Raw genomic sequence first — 14,902 nt, 5'->3', positions numbered from 1 at the left:
GATGTCACATAGATTCTCTTGTACCTGAAAACACCTACCCCAATGGTGATCACCATATTTGAAATTCTTATCACAAGAGTCACTCTTCTGGTATACCTCTGGTTCCAGAACACCCTGTTAAAAAACAAAAAAGTTGCCAGAAAAAATTATATACTAGAATTATAATACATGAAAATAAATTAGTTCCTCAAAGCAACTTTGTTTCTCAGATAAGCTAGCAGGCATCTAGGGGATAGGACATAAGGCACATAAACTTAAGTTAGGAAATAGAAGGGAAGGAAAACAAACACTGAGATAAGGTACCCAACATGGAAGTGAACAACTAAAACCAAACGTTACTTACAATGAACTTTGCCTTCTTAACTGCCAGCTTAAGGCAAGACATTATGTAAATCTATGCATGTGCCTTTATGTCAATCAGTTGTTCTTAAAGATGACAATTTTCACACCTCCAAATAAACATGGTAACTCACTACTGAATTTAGCAGGAAATCAGGTAGGTAAGTCACTACGTTTATTTGGGGTAAATGTGAATTCAGTAATCACCTGAGATCAATCAGGGGTAGTTTTCCATGTGGTATGGGTATCATCATTATTTGGTAAATGGATCAAGCAGTAATATTTTTATTTATGTGGCACTTTATGGCTTACAAAAGTGCTCTCAAAATTTTTTTCCCTTTCTTTTCCTGAATAGTTGTCACATAAACCATCAAATTAAAGATTAAGGAGGAAAAAGAGACCATTTGTGGAAGTGTATCCTTAGCCAAAGTTTAGTTTGCTTGTCTTGGATCCATACATTTCTGTTACCACCCCCCCTCCCCCAATGTGCATCCCTTCCAGTAGACCCAGTAGATATAAAATTCACAAATTCTATTAGATCACATATTGAAATAAGACTTTAAACTTGGAACATAAAATTTTCAGTGCACTATCAAAAATTGTCTTTTTGCTATATAAACACATTTATCCAGTGGATTCACTAAAGGATTCTGTGGTTAACCCAAATAACTAGATTTGCCCACGAGAAAACCAGCAATGGGTTTGTACTCTTAGACATCATAGATACAAAACCTACAAGTAAAGTCATTTCATAAATCTAAATCTAAATTATTCTCAAACCTTTAGCCTTTAGATAACCTAGTAAACTATGAAGGTCCTAAGTAAGTTATGAAGGTTTTGTATTGGTGTGTATGACATGGCTATGTCTGGGAACAATTAATAATACACAGATATCGCTTGAGCACCTCATTCAAAAGAAGCAAAATTTTTCCCATTCACCCTGAATTATTTGTCAGTGGCAGTCTGGAAGGGCCATCTGTCTATCAAGACCTTTGTCTAACGGAATGAATCCATAACCTAACAAAGTCAAAGAACAGTTGGTCTAGATTTTTCAAAAGGCATGACAGCCTGAACATATGGAAGTAATTCAGGACCTGGATTCACTGCGCCCTCCATTTCAAAACAAAGTTCTCTCCAGTTTCTTGGGAAAACATAAAAAAAAAAAAAAAAATGGGCCCTCCCAGCTTCACAGGAGCCCAGTGGAAATGATAAAAATCCAGAGCAAAAAAGTCCAAATGTTGCTCTAAAAAGATTCTAGAAAGTACTAGGAATACTTGGAAAAGTACGGATGGTTTCAGTATTCTTATATAATCTAATATAATCTGTATAATCTAATATAATCTTATATAATCTCTACAATCTAATCTAGAAGAATCTTACTGAGAAAGAGCAGCTTGATAGAATTAAAAGGAAAGATATTTGAGATCTCTGCATCACAGCTATTATGCAGGGTACCTGGCTTTGCATTTCAGTTACTCAAAGGTTTAATGTAAATAGTACTTATTTTGGACAACTGCAGAGAATCTATTCTGAAATCGGGATTCCAAATAAAATTCTGTGGGGCTCTGGGTTAATGATCCACATGTTCATTGAAGGGAAGTGTTTGAAACAAATCAGTAGTCCATTGTGTTGACTTTGGAGCTAAGCTCTACGTTAGGGAACCAGGGAACCAGGTTCCCTTAGGGAACCAGGGAACCACTAAAATTTAGAGTGGGACATAAGTGAAAGACAGTTATACTAGAATTATATTATTTGTGTTCAGTTTTGGTTCCTTTAATTGTCTGTGTGGCCATAAGCAAGTCACTTAATTTTATAACCCTCAGATTCTTTGAGTTTATAATGGAAATAATAATTTTCTTGTCTTTTGAGTAGCTGTAAAGGTATGCTACATTTAAGAGCTTGTCATAGAAGGTAAAGTACTAGCTAATGTTTTTTAAAAAAAAACCCATCATCATTATTATCTTAGCCCCCTCCACCCAAGAGACACTGAGATTCTTTGCTCTGTCTCACATCTCTGAATAATAAGCTCTTAACAGGTTCCCATCCTCTATGGAATTCAAATGCTGAAGCAGTGTGGTGCTCCTTGGATTTCCCCTGAACTTCCTTCATAACATCAGCATTTTTTTTTCATTCTTTAATGATTTTTTTAAGAGTAAAAGAAAACCCCTCACCTAACCATTCTATCCACTCCCAAACAAACCACAGAGTTTCTCCTCAGAGTTTCTCCTCAGAGTTTCTCCTCAGAGTTTCTCCAGTTCACTTTACTACAGCCTCATAAAAGTTGTGAGAAAGGAAACCAAGAGTTAAGGAGGTATTTGAAAATAAGAGAGTCAGAGAAAAAAACCAAAAACACAAACCGTCCTGTCATGGAGCAAAGCAGGGCTCTTCTATGTCCCCTCCCCTCAAGAGACAAAACAAAAGTCAAAAGAATAGGAAGGCAAGGACAGAGGACACAGAAGGATAAGACTTGGTGTCAGTGTGCATATGGAAGTCAAGCAATAGGGAAAATGCAAAAATAACCCAATAGCAGTGGTTCTCACAGTGTGATCCCCATAGCAGCAGCATACATAATCTCAGGCTCATCCAGACCTGAATCAGAAACACTGTGATGGAGCCCAGTAATCTGTGTTTCAGTGAGCCCTGATTCACATTAAGCTAGGAATCATTTCCCTAGAAGGCTGGGTGATGACGAGGATGGCATCAGGTTGCTTTTGTTACGTAACATTGTTCCCTAAAATTCCACTCATAAGAACCTATGCATTTGCAACAACTAAACCAGTTGAAAATAACAGCTTGATTTTTATAGTGGCTAAATTATATTACGGAGGCAAATATCTCATGTATGAGAGGTGAGCTAAGGCTCTCAAACTGCACAAGGACCATGGCAGATGTACGCCTCCTGGCACTTAAAATACTGACTTGTATTATGATTACGGGGTTGTCTCTGCACCTTCCTATTATAACGTGAACTCTGTGAGCCAGAAATGGTTGATAGGTAGGTAGGTGGGTAGATAGATAGATAGATAAAGATATTTATGTACCTTATACTTCAATATACCCAGCATAATACCTTACACATAATAAACATTCAATAAATGTTTGATCAGTGAATGAACTGAATGACCAGGATGGTATTTGAAGTATTTATTTACCAGCAGGTATAGGTTTGCCAAATTTAGCAAACACAAATACGGGATGTCCAGTTAAATTTGAATTTTGGATAAACAACAAGTGTATTTTTAGCATAAGTATGTCCCATGCAGTATTTGTGACATACTTAGACTAAAATATTATTCATTTCTTTTCTGAAAGTCAGATTTCACTGGGTGTCATGTATTTTATCTCACAATACTATCCAGGTGGAACTTTCTTTTAAGACCCAATCTTAGGACTCTTTGCTTTAAATTCTGTATATGAATACAAGCTAGCATATGTAGCAGCTTAACAAATACTTTTTGAGTGAGTAAGTGAATGAATGTTCAGAAATGTGGGCATGTTTTCCCAGAGAATTTAATTCAAGGGACTTATACATAAATGCATTATTTTCTAGCAAGACTTAAATTTCTTTTTCTTTCCTTCTTTTTCTTTTTTTATTTTCTGAAGAATTTATTGTATCTGCATTTCTACTTGTGTTTTCTTCACTAACAAATGGGAGATGTTTGGGCTTTTTCTGAATCATACTATCAACAGCCCATTTATTGGTGACCGTTTTTAGTCTGTTAGTGTCCTCTGCATATATGATAATTTTGTTTGTTACTTTGAGAAGCTCAGCTATTTCTGCCAGGAATTTGATGTAAATGGATATAGGAATTTAGTAACATAACATGTCAGAAATAGTGTAAAAATGCTGAGATCAATGTAATAATGTGATAATCCTCACACAGAATTTGGGCTATTAATTATATCAAGCCAGTGAAGAAATGAACAAGTATAAGATTTGAAATAAGAAAGCTTTGGTTTTACCACTCTCTGAGAGTGGTAAACTTCACCTTATAGAAGTTCTGCAATCAATCTGAGCCTTAGGTTTTTTTGCCACAAAATATATGGATCTTAATAATACTTGCTTTACATGGTTGCTCTAAAAATCAAATAGCATAATTTCTGTGAAAGCACTTAACCACAAACACCATAAAATTACCAAAGCCATTTAAGAACATATGTTAGGGGCGCCTGGGTGGCTCAGTTGGTTAAGTATCCAACTCGATTTGGGCTCAGGTCATGATCTCATGGTTCATGAGTTCAAGCCCCAAATCCAGCTACGTGCTGACAGTATGGAGCATGCTTAGGATTCTCTCTTTCTCTCTCTCTGCCTCTCCCCCACTCATTCTCTCTCTCTCTCTCAAAATAAATAAACTTATAAAAAAAAAGAAGATATATGTTACAGTAATATCATACATTTTGCAGCATAATCCAGAGGGCAGGGAATCGTTAACAGAAGGAGGAAGTGATAATCTGGCTAGGCTGAAATCATCCTCTCATCTGTTACTGACTTGTTGGGTGACCCTCAGGACATTACCTCTCTAATGGAAATACCATCTTCTGGGGATGTTAGTATCTACCTGCTCATAAAGTTGTAGATGGATGAAGTTCCCTGAGATCTTCAAAATTCTGCCAACACCAAAATATGTTACCTGTCACTGAAGCCACAGATGTTCTCTGAATGCAATGTGTCCCCAGTTAAACAGTGCCTCCCCCCCCCCAGTCAGCCTCACAGTCCAAGCTGGTACCAGGATCGCACCCTCAGAAGTGGAGGCAAAGGACACCAACCATATCTCAGGTGTGTAGGCCTTCCTTCAGCTAGACTTCTCTGGTGGAGAGCAGACTTTCCAGCCAATGAAAGCTCTTTGTGACTCTGTCTGAGCACCCTTCCATTCTTGCCACTGAACCTTTCCCACTTTCTGTTCTGACCTTGATGTTCTGTATTCCAGGACTCCTTCCTTGCAAGTGACCACTTTCCCTGACCCCTACTCTCCTTTTCCTTCCCTGCTACCTACCCTCTCGCCAAGCTCCCAGTTTTGGTTTTCTGACCCCTCACCATACTCACCTAAAAAAGAGGGTGTCGTGTTAAAGTAGATGATGGAGATGCCAAGAGTATGGTAGAGACAGGTGGGAACAGTGCCTCTGAAAACATCCTGGTAATAGCATTCACTGTACTTTCTGCAAGCCTGGAGAAGCCTGGTTAGAGTGAGAAAGAATCAGCAGAATAAATGGGTTCTTGCTGAGCCCCCAATACAGAAGTCACTATTCAGAATTGGGGTGTCTCAGCCCAGTAGGATATCTTTTACTTAAACTTTGGGCAGACCCTCTGTATCTACTAACCTAACAGTATCTCTCTTCCTTTCTTTTCTTTTTTTTTTTTTTTCTTTCTTCCCTCACTTGTCATTCATGGTAGAGCATCAGTGCTGGTCCATGAGAAGGAGTTTAAAAGAGGCTCTTTAGAGAACAGACATCAAAAACTGGAGGAGTATATACGCTCACCGCTCCCCCCACACTGTTGGAATTGTAAAGGACACTGCCGCCCCTTTGGTTTCTCCACTTGCATATAGTTTCTTGGCCTCCAGAACTCAGTTGTCGCTTGCTCAGAAACCCTCTGTCAGCGCTGTCTGCTGACATTTTATTCATGATACTGCTTCTGTCATTAGCATATGTAACTGAGAGCGGACTATACCCTTAACTCTGAATTACATAGCTGCAGTATAATCACTTGCTTTATTGATTATCAGAAAAAAAAAATTTTCTTATCCTGAGTTGGCTTCCCCATGCAATGCAAACTATTTCTCAGTTGGTTTCATTTATCATCAGTTTCTTTCTACTAAAAAGAACAGTTGACTTTTTTTTTTCTTAAAATGATCACATACTCTGTGCTAAGTGCTTTATCTCTTTAGTTTTCAAAATACCTTCACAAGACAGGTCTTATTGTATTACTCTCAAGTTACAGATAAGGAAACTGAGGCTTATAGAGGTTAAGTAACATACCCAAGTCACTCAGCCAAGGAAATGAAATTCATATCTGACTCCCACATCAGTATAGCCCAAAATGGAATATTTTAAAGTGAAGGGGCTTATATGAGCTTCTCCCTTATGTTATAATTCTAGTGTCCGCTTTGGATGTTGTGTCTCTTTCTAACACAATGATTGGGCTTGCCATTCCTGACTATAGTCTCAGTCCTGAAGAGCCATCCACTTCCACTCATCTTAACTCTTCATTTCTCCACATTGAAAGCAACAATTAGCAGACCACATCCATTTCATGTATAATGTTGAAAGCCCTTTCGGGGTCCCTATATGCAACAGACAGAAAAATAACAAGAAAGAAAAATATTAACATTTCTACTGAGTGATAGTGTCTCAAATTCACACATATATAAATGAAAGTTCTAGACACCTGATTAATCTGAAAATATGCCCAATTTAGTACGACAGTTCTTGAAATACCTATGCTCTACCAACACAGCACCTTAATAATTATAGAGAGCGCTTTCCTTTAAGGAGCTCCCAAGTGCTTTACAAACATTTTTCCTCATTAACTATCATACCATTTTCTGTGGCAGGGAAGGGAACAGAATACTTTGTCCTATTTAAAATGTGGGACTGCTAATGCAGTGAGTGATTGAAGCAGGTTGCCCTCAGGTCATGTGCTGACAAGGCCTGGACTAGAGTCCTCAGGGGTTGTGGGTCAGGGTGGGCAGAAGGCCACTAAATCTGCAAAGGGCCATGGCGAGTGCTTGGTCCAGCTCCTTGCTTTCAGAAGGGGAAACGAACCCAGGGAGATTTAGAAAGCCCAGGGTCACACAGATAATTAACAGCTGAACCAACACTACATGCATACAAACAACATACAGATGTATGCTATGGAGGGAAAGATAACAACTGTGAAGAATCAATTTATAGTCAGATTAGAAGGTTGTGAAAGCAAAAAGCCTTCATGAGTGACCTTGCCTAGAGGAAAAACACACTTTAAGAAGGTGAAAGTTTCAAATAGCAAGAGCATTTTAAACATAAAGTTTCAGTAGCCACAATACCATCTGGAACTTAAGAAGGCAAGCTTCCCATTAAAGGTGATAGGTGGATATGTTTTAAAAGATGGTTGGCCAGCCTATCGTAGCCTCTAGAAAGTGTGCATACTCAAAGCACAAGGATGGCAAAGACCAGCTTGAGTTCAAGCATGTTTACAGCTGACAGAAATGTTCCAACTAAAAATAACACACACGGCTGTCTCTCTTTGGGAATCTCTCATTTCAAAAGAATGTACCTACATAAACACCATGCACAGACTGAAGTCTTCTTTTAGGAATGAGGCTTCCCTAAAGTCCCCCATTTGTCCAGAAGTGAACTTCTTCTCTTCTAACCCTATGATCCTATGGACCTATCCTGTCCCATCAGTGAGAATGTAGGGGAAGAAATCAGAGAAGAGTCGAGAGGAGAGGGAGCTAGGCCAAAACATTTGTGAATAACTAAGGAAAAAAGGGTTCAAAGACCAATGACATTGTTAAGAAATTGGTAGAGTGATTCCTGAACGAAACAACCATTCCTCACTGTCCTGTGCTTCAAAACATATCCTTTTACATTTACAAACACAATGAGAAAAGGCTTCTGATGAGATCAAGTTTTGTAAAACAGATCATGAACATAAAGCACTAACACTGAGCCTGACACATATTAAGCACTGAATACATGGTGATTGTTTTCATTGCCATTATTACTATGACACCTCAAACCTCTTCTGTTTCATAATGGGGAAAACGGAAACACAGTCAAGGCACATATTTTAATTGGAAGTTAACTCAATTTTAAGAAATAGATTTTCTACCCCGATACATAATCCAGATATTGAACAGTTACACTAGAGAGTTTCAAAGGCTTGGGGCCTTGGGCTGGGTTATGGAAGAGTACATAGAAGGACTTTTTTCTCCGAGGTGGGTGCCTCCATTAGGCAATCAGTAATGAGGTGGGGCAGATGGAAACACCTTAATGCATTTCATCTCACCTGTCAAGAGCAGAGCTGAGAACAAACAGCACCAACAAAAACAAGGGTCTGTTCATCCAAAGAGATGTCACAGGCCCATGGATGTTACTACATTTAGTAGTAGTAGTATTACATTTAGTAACAGTATTTTTGCTTACCTTAATCTTTTTAACAGGCTTGAACATTTGGTTTCTAAGCCAACAGCAAACCAAAGCAGTAAACAGGAGAAAGAAGGGTTTCCGCCAACAGGCCAAGAACAAAGAAAGAGAAAACTATTTTTTAAGTTGACCCCAGAGTTCAAAAATGCGTATGGAACCATTTAATTGGGGGTCGGGGGAAAGGATAGTCTTGCAATAAGAATACCATGAGAGTATTCCCATACCACCCTTGGTGGTCTGCAAAGTGATTTCATATGTATTTATGTCAACACTAGCACAGTGAGGTAAGTAGGACTGTATACCTCAGAGGCATTTGGAGATTCGTCCGAGAGCCGTGCCAAGCGTTGGTGCCCGGATTTGAACAGGACCATTTGACTCTGTTGTGCTGTCCACCACCTACTCAACCTCCGTACCAGACAAAGCCAGTCTGCAGCTCAGCGCAGTCAAGATGGAATAGCCAGTTAACTCTAACGTTACATTTCAGGGAGATTTTTGTGTAAAATAAATCAAATTTAAAGTGTAGCTTTTCAGAACGACTTGTGCCTATATTTTGGAGCAGTAATGACTTGGCCAATATTTTCCAGACCTGTCAAGGCACAGGTGCATTCACTAGACAGAATACTGGAAATGGAGACTGTCCCCCGAAGAGCCAAGCTATATAACCACTGTCCTTGGTTTCTAAAGATTCTAGAGAACCCTACGTCTTCAAAGATCTCTCCTCTCTCTTATTTCTTGCGTGTGTTTGATAAAATTAATGGGAAACACACAGTTAAATCTCCTCATGATGATGCTGAAAACAACCCCCTAAAAGTCGCCATCCCTTTTCATCACAGAATGTCCTTTGGAAGCCTTTAGTGGAGGGACTATCTTGTAGCTTTCCAAGAGAGCCATTTTCTGGCCTGGGGACGTGGAAAACTAGATGGTCCTGGCATCACCTTAAAGCAAGGTCTCTCAGAACATGATAGGCCAGGAAGGCCTGGATCTTTCCAGGGCAGTGTGAACCAGTCAGATTTGTTTTTTAATTGTTTTGTTTTTGTTTTCTGTTGTCTTGTTCTTCCGTCTCTCATTCTCTCTCCCTTGCTGTGTCTCGCTGCGTCCTGCTCGCTGTCTCTTCCCACACCGACAGGTGAGAAGCCCCACCAATGCAGCATCTGTTGGCGCTCCTTCTCCTTAAAGGATTACCTTATCAAGCACATGGTGACACACACAGGAGTGAGGGCATACCAGTGCAGTATCTGCAACAAGCGCTTCACCCAGAAAAGCTCTCTCAATGTGCACATGCGTCTCCACCGGGGGGAGAAGTCCTATGAGTGCTACATCTGCAAAAAGAAGTTCTCCCACAAGACCCTCCTGGAGCGACACGTGGCCCTGCACAGTGCCAGCAACGGGACCCCTCCCGCGGGAACACCCCCAGGTGCCCGCGCCGGCCCCCCGGGGGTGGTGGCCTGCACCGAGGGGACCACTTACGTCTGCTCCGTCTGTCCAGCAAAGTTTGACCAAATCGAGCAGTTCAACGACCACATGAGGATGCACGTGTCTGACGGATAAGTAGTTATCTTTCTCTCTTTCTTATGAACAAAACAAAACAACAAAAAAGAAACAAACAAACAAAAAAAGCTATGGCACTAGAATTTAAGAAATGTTTTGGTTTCGTTTTTACTTTCTGTTTTTGTTTTTTGTTTCGTTTCATTTTGTACTACATGAAGAACTGTTTTTTGCCTGCTGGTACATTACATTTCCGGAGGCTCGGGTGAATGATAGTTTTCCCAGCCTCCCTCGGATGGTGGCCTTAAGGCCTGGTAGTGCTTCAAGAGGTCCACTGGTTGGATCTCTAGCTACTGGCCTCTAAATACAACCCTTCTTTACAAAAAAAAAAATCTTTAAAAAAAAAAAAAAGTAAAAAAAAAAAATTTTTTTTTCACTTGTGAAGAGCACTACAAAAAATCTATAACAAAATCTAAAAGGCCTACTGTCTTTAAGTACACCGCTTGCAGTGTTTCAGTGGACATTTTCACAATTCTGGCCGCTCGGACTTCACAGTAACCAGTTAAAACTGTGGAATATCGCTTCTGGTTGAAAACCCAGAGGAAAGGCCCTGCTGTTTTCCACCTACCACGTTGTCTGATATCATAAAAGGGCTGGGGGGGGTGGGAACGGGCAGTGGGTCGGGTGGTGTGGGAAAGGCGAATGGCAGGCTTCTCCCCCAGATTCTGCTGAGTCCGCACCCCCTGGCCCACCTCCTTCATATCCCCCCTTTCAGCAGAAGCCAGGAAGACTTGGACAAGCATCAAGCAACAGTGGCTATCGTATTTATTCAGTGTCTTCGCTGAGCCACAGCCTCAGCACAATCAAGAGGGACTTTCATGAAAGGCAGGAATGCAGATAAAACAAAGATATCAGAGGTTTGCACCTACGTTTCTAGGTACAAGAGAAGGATTATTTCCAACAATCTTTGCAAAAAAAAAAAACAAAAAAAAAAGTGTCAGGATATATTCTTGTGGAAGAGAAAAAGAAAGAGAAATGGAGGGTGGGGGGGAATAATAAAAAGTTCTTGAGGCTTTTTTAATTCAAAATTTTATAGAGGGGCAAAAGTGACGTTTACCAGATAGAATGCTGATTTTTTTAATATATTTACGACAGTATTTGTGTAAAAAAAAACAAAAAAAAAGTGAGATTGTTAAAAGTAATTTTTTTTTTCGTTTTGGTTTTGCATACACTGCCACCGATCCCTTCTCTTTTATTTTATTTCACACACATATATATATTTTTTGGTAAGTCAAGACTGTTAAGGTTAGCGCTACTGCTTCCAGATAGAAAGAATAAAAGGCAATTAAAGTTATATTTGAAAGAGAGGAAGGATATTTTCTTCATATTTTTTTTAATTTTTCTTAATTTTTATTATTTTAAGTATTGCCTGGGTTGCTGAGGGCCTCTGTGGCCAGCCCATCCCTGCTGTAATTTGAACCTGCTGCTTTGTATTTTGATACGTAGTTCTTTGACTTTTAGCAAAGCGTTAAGTTGCTCCACTGAATATTTTTTTCAACTGATCCATCTAGAATTCTGTTCTTTTTCATGGGAGGACTTTATCTTTCAGAAACAGATTCCTTGCTTCTCTATAAGTTCATTGAGGTCTTATGATTCTAGAATTTCTATTGACTTTACTTCTTTTCTTTAAGGAAACGCTAGTAGTCTAGAGGCCGTGACAAATGGGTTTTCCTTTTGTGGTCAGCCAGGAGGAGGAGTTCAGGCCTCCTCACCCTTCACAACTACAGAGAGCAGCGTTATCAGAAGCCTGGTACAGATCAGGATGCCTTGATGCCAAAATTACTTTCTTCCTTTCAAATGTCACCTTCTGACTATTTCCACCATGGTTGAGAGGGCTAAATAAGATGACCGTCCTTTAGATGATTTCTTAACCCTTGCTTTTGGGAAAGTTTTAAAGAAATTAACAGATATTTCTCAGATGGCAACATCCATCATTCAAAAGGCCACCAGTCCATTGCATCATCCTAGATGCCACTCTCTCTTCCTAGTTGGGATTTCTCTCCTCGGTCCTGATCAAAGCATCGTAATAGGGATTTTTCCATTCTAGACAGTGTCCTGAAGGGATTCCATCTCAAATAGAAGAATTCTTAAGCCTAACAAATATTCCAAAGGTGATTTTATTGCTGGGCATGTTTTAACACTCTTCAGGGGGGAAAAGGACATCTTTAAACAAAGCAGAAACACCAAACCACAATTTTAAAAAAGAAGCAAAGACAGTATTTTAGTTTCAAAATTGCTTTGCATTTTAATTCTCCTGTCAGCGACTTATTTGCAAAAACTGCAACAAATGAGAAGAAATCTTCCAAGGGAAGCAACTCTGTAATGGCAAAAATGCTTTTACTCGTATATTTTAGATATTGGTTAACTCGGATCTTTTCCATAAGTTCTTGGTGATGTTTAGTAGGATTAGTGCAACTAGGGTATATGTGGGTTTTATTTGGTCCTATGGTCCTTTATTCGGTAAATAATTTGCTAGAAGTTTAATGTAGACTTGGATGGTTAACTGATGAGTGTCACTCATCGTGATTTCTAAGAGGAGTTCTAACAAGAGCTATGTGTCCAAAATTGACCTGTTTTAAAAGTTAGTGGGGAACAGCTTCAGAAATAAGATAAAGTCCATTTTTCTCTTCTAATTTTGCATTTAAAAATAGCAGTGTTGTTAAGACTCTATATTTCCACTTACTGCCAACAGAGGGAGCATTAGTTAATTAACCATGTCATGGAATTGTTTTGATCTCTTGAAAACAACTCATTCAACCCATGACATAAAAAAGAAAAAATTGACATTAAGAAAAAAAGTTGTTTAATCTGGAGGAAAAATGACATGAAATCACTCAGCATGTGCTACAAAGGAAGAAGCCAAAAGCCACTTCAAAATTTTTTCAGTTATTTGACAGTAGCTGACTTAAGTAAGATAGTGTCCTTATTCCAACCTTAGCAAAGTAGGCAGAATTTACAATACTTCTAGAAAAGTTGATCTTGGGTGCCATAGTGGGCCACATTTAGCAATCTGCTTCTTAAATCAGAGGGAGACCCATTTACCCTAATGCTGATTTGCCATGTGAAAATCTAAGCAATTGGTTTAAAATAAAATCCACATTTTGCTATAGAACATGTAGAGGGAAGAACTTCCACTTGGGTTTGAAACACTAATATTCATCCCTTCCTTTCAAATGAAGCATCTCTTTTTTAAAAATGTTGGAGAACTCCCCGAGAATTCTTGGGGAGGTGATGCAGTCATTATAACCACACGGACTCTCCAGGTTTGCATAGCAGTCGACTTTTTCTTACTGTATGTCTATTCCTCCCAAACACTCATAGTCTAAAATAGTTGGCAGATTTGTTCTCTGGAGAGAGGAAGAAGCTAGACTGCAGATCTAAACTGGGGAGCCATGAACTTGCTACGGGGTCATTACTGATCTCTTGAAAGGGCTACCTTCTAAACCGATGTAAACTAGACTGTACCTATTTCAAAAGGATAGAGATGCTTTTAGATCGGCAATCCTTACTTTTAAATTAAATAATTCCCAACATCTTAAGAAATGGGGAAAACATTTTGCTTCAAGAATAGACGATGAGCATGAATCCTTTATTTTTTAGTTTCAAATGCAACAATCTTCTTACATTTAGAACTTCATGCTAGGATGCTATGAGTGCTAAAAAAATTTTTTTTTCAGTAGTCAGGGGAAAAAAATAGATAAAATGGAAGCAAATGTTCCAGATTTAAGACCTCTTAGGATGAATACAGGGAACAAGAACTGGTTTGGAAAAGAACATTTTTTTTTAGTAATTTATGATTTAAAAGTGGGTTAGCTGAACAAGGGAAAGGAAAAAAGTCAAAGGAGAATATTTATCTCATGACATTAGATATAGTTATGAAAAATAAAATTTCCCAGCACTGAAAACATTGGTAGCATCTCAGCATAGAGGGCAATAACTATAATAAATGCCAATATTTGTTCCAAAAAAAAAACCCAAATGTGTAAAATATAGTCCCCAAAAAGGAAGGAATTGGAACAGATGGATCTGATACAGATTTACACATGGGAAAAGATTAAGAAACAAGCAAGGCAAAAATAATTTGAAATGAAAGTGTCTGTATCAAAATGGCTTTTACTATATATTTTAATTGAGTTGTAAACTTTAGGTCCTAATAATAGTTTCATAGGCTTTTTCCTGCCCAGATTCCTAATGCTCTGAAACTGTTTGTGCCATGAGTAAGTGTGGTGGATAATTTCCTTCTTCTGTTCCAGCTTTAGTCTATTCCTTCTTCTGAGGCATCTTGGAGCCCACAATAGTTCGCAGCCCTAGAAGGAAAAGACTTGGATTGGCTTTGTTGAAAAGTTATGGGTTTTATTTACCATCCCAATATTCTATAAGGACCAAGAAACCCCTTTGGAACCCATGAACCATTAGAATTTGTACATTCTGATATGAGAAGTAAAAAGGTTTCCTCTGGGTGTATGAGCTTCAAGTAAGTCCTAATGCCTTGACCTACTTGTGTGTCCATCTTACAAGCACACCAGCAGTATGCGTCCAGCCCATACCCCAAATCTGTTTTCCCTCAGCAGTTGAAAATGAGGTGTGCCCCTTATAAAATCCGTCAGGTCCCTGACAGAACATAATAAAGGTTCATGTACCTTCCTAGATGTGCTTCCTCCATCATGCTCCCCAACACCTGTTGCCTTTAGGAAAGGGAGCAGTGAGCTAGATCTGGCCAGGATTCATACTCGACATACCCATTCAGGAGACTTTCTCTCTTGTTACAGAAGATGTTAGTTAGTCAGCTGAGGCTGGGAGCAGAGGGTATGAGATTCTGCGGAAGAGGTATCAGATAACCAAATCAGGACTGCTTCTGCTGTGCAAAAAAGAAACAAAATGAAGGTGCAATGCA

At 39.0% G+C, this 14,902-nt stretch overlaps 1 protein-coding gene across 49 annotated transcripts in view; it reads left to right on the top strand.

Annotated features, from left to right (window-relative positions):
- The window catches only part of ZBTB20 (zinc finger and BTB domain containing 20), a 762,566-nt gene extending 748,585 nt beyond the window's left edge, over positions 1-13,981 (top strand). For all 49 annotated transcript variants that reach the window (XM_053221871.1, XM_053221870.1, XM_053221858.1 and 46 more), the window contains one exon: positions 9,590-13,981. In XM_053221871.1, coding sequence (XP_053077846.1) covers positions 9,590-10,011 — 422 coding nt within the window. In that variant the 3' untranslated portion in view covers positions 10,012-13,981. The remainder of the gene's footprint in view (positions 1-9,589) is intronic.
- Positions 13,982-14,902: the final 921 nt, after the last annotated feature.

The sequence above is a fragment of the Acinonyx jubatus genome, chromosome C2 (genome assembly GCF_027475565.1).
Source record: "Acinonyx jubatus isolate Ajub_Pintada_27869175 chromosome C2, VMU_Ajub_asm_v1.0, whole genome shotgun sequence".
Classification (NCBI taxonomy): domain Eukaryota; kingdom Metazoa; phylum Chordata; class Mammalia; order Carnivora; family Felidae; genus Acinonyx; species Acinonyx jubatus.
This window is presented reverse-complemented; position numbering and strand designations above follow the sequence as displayed.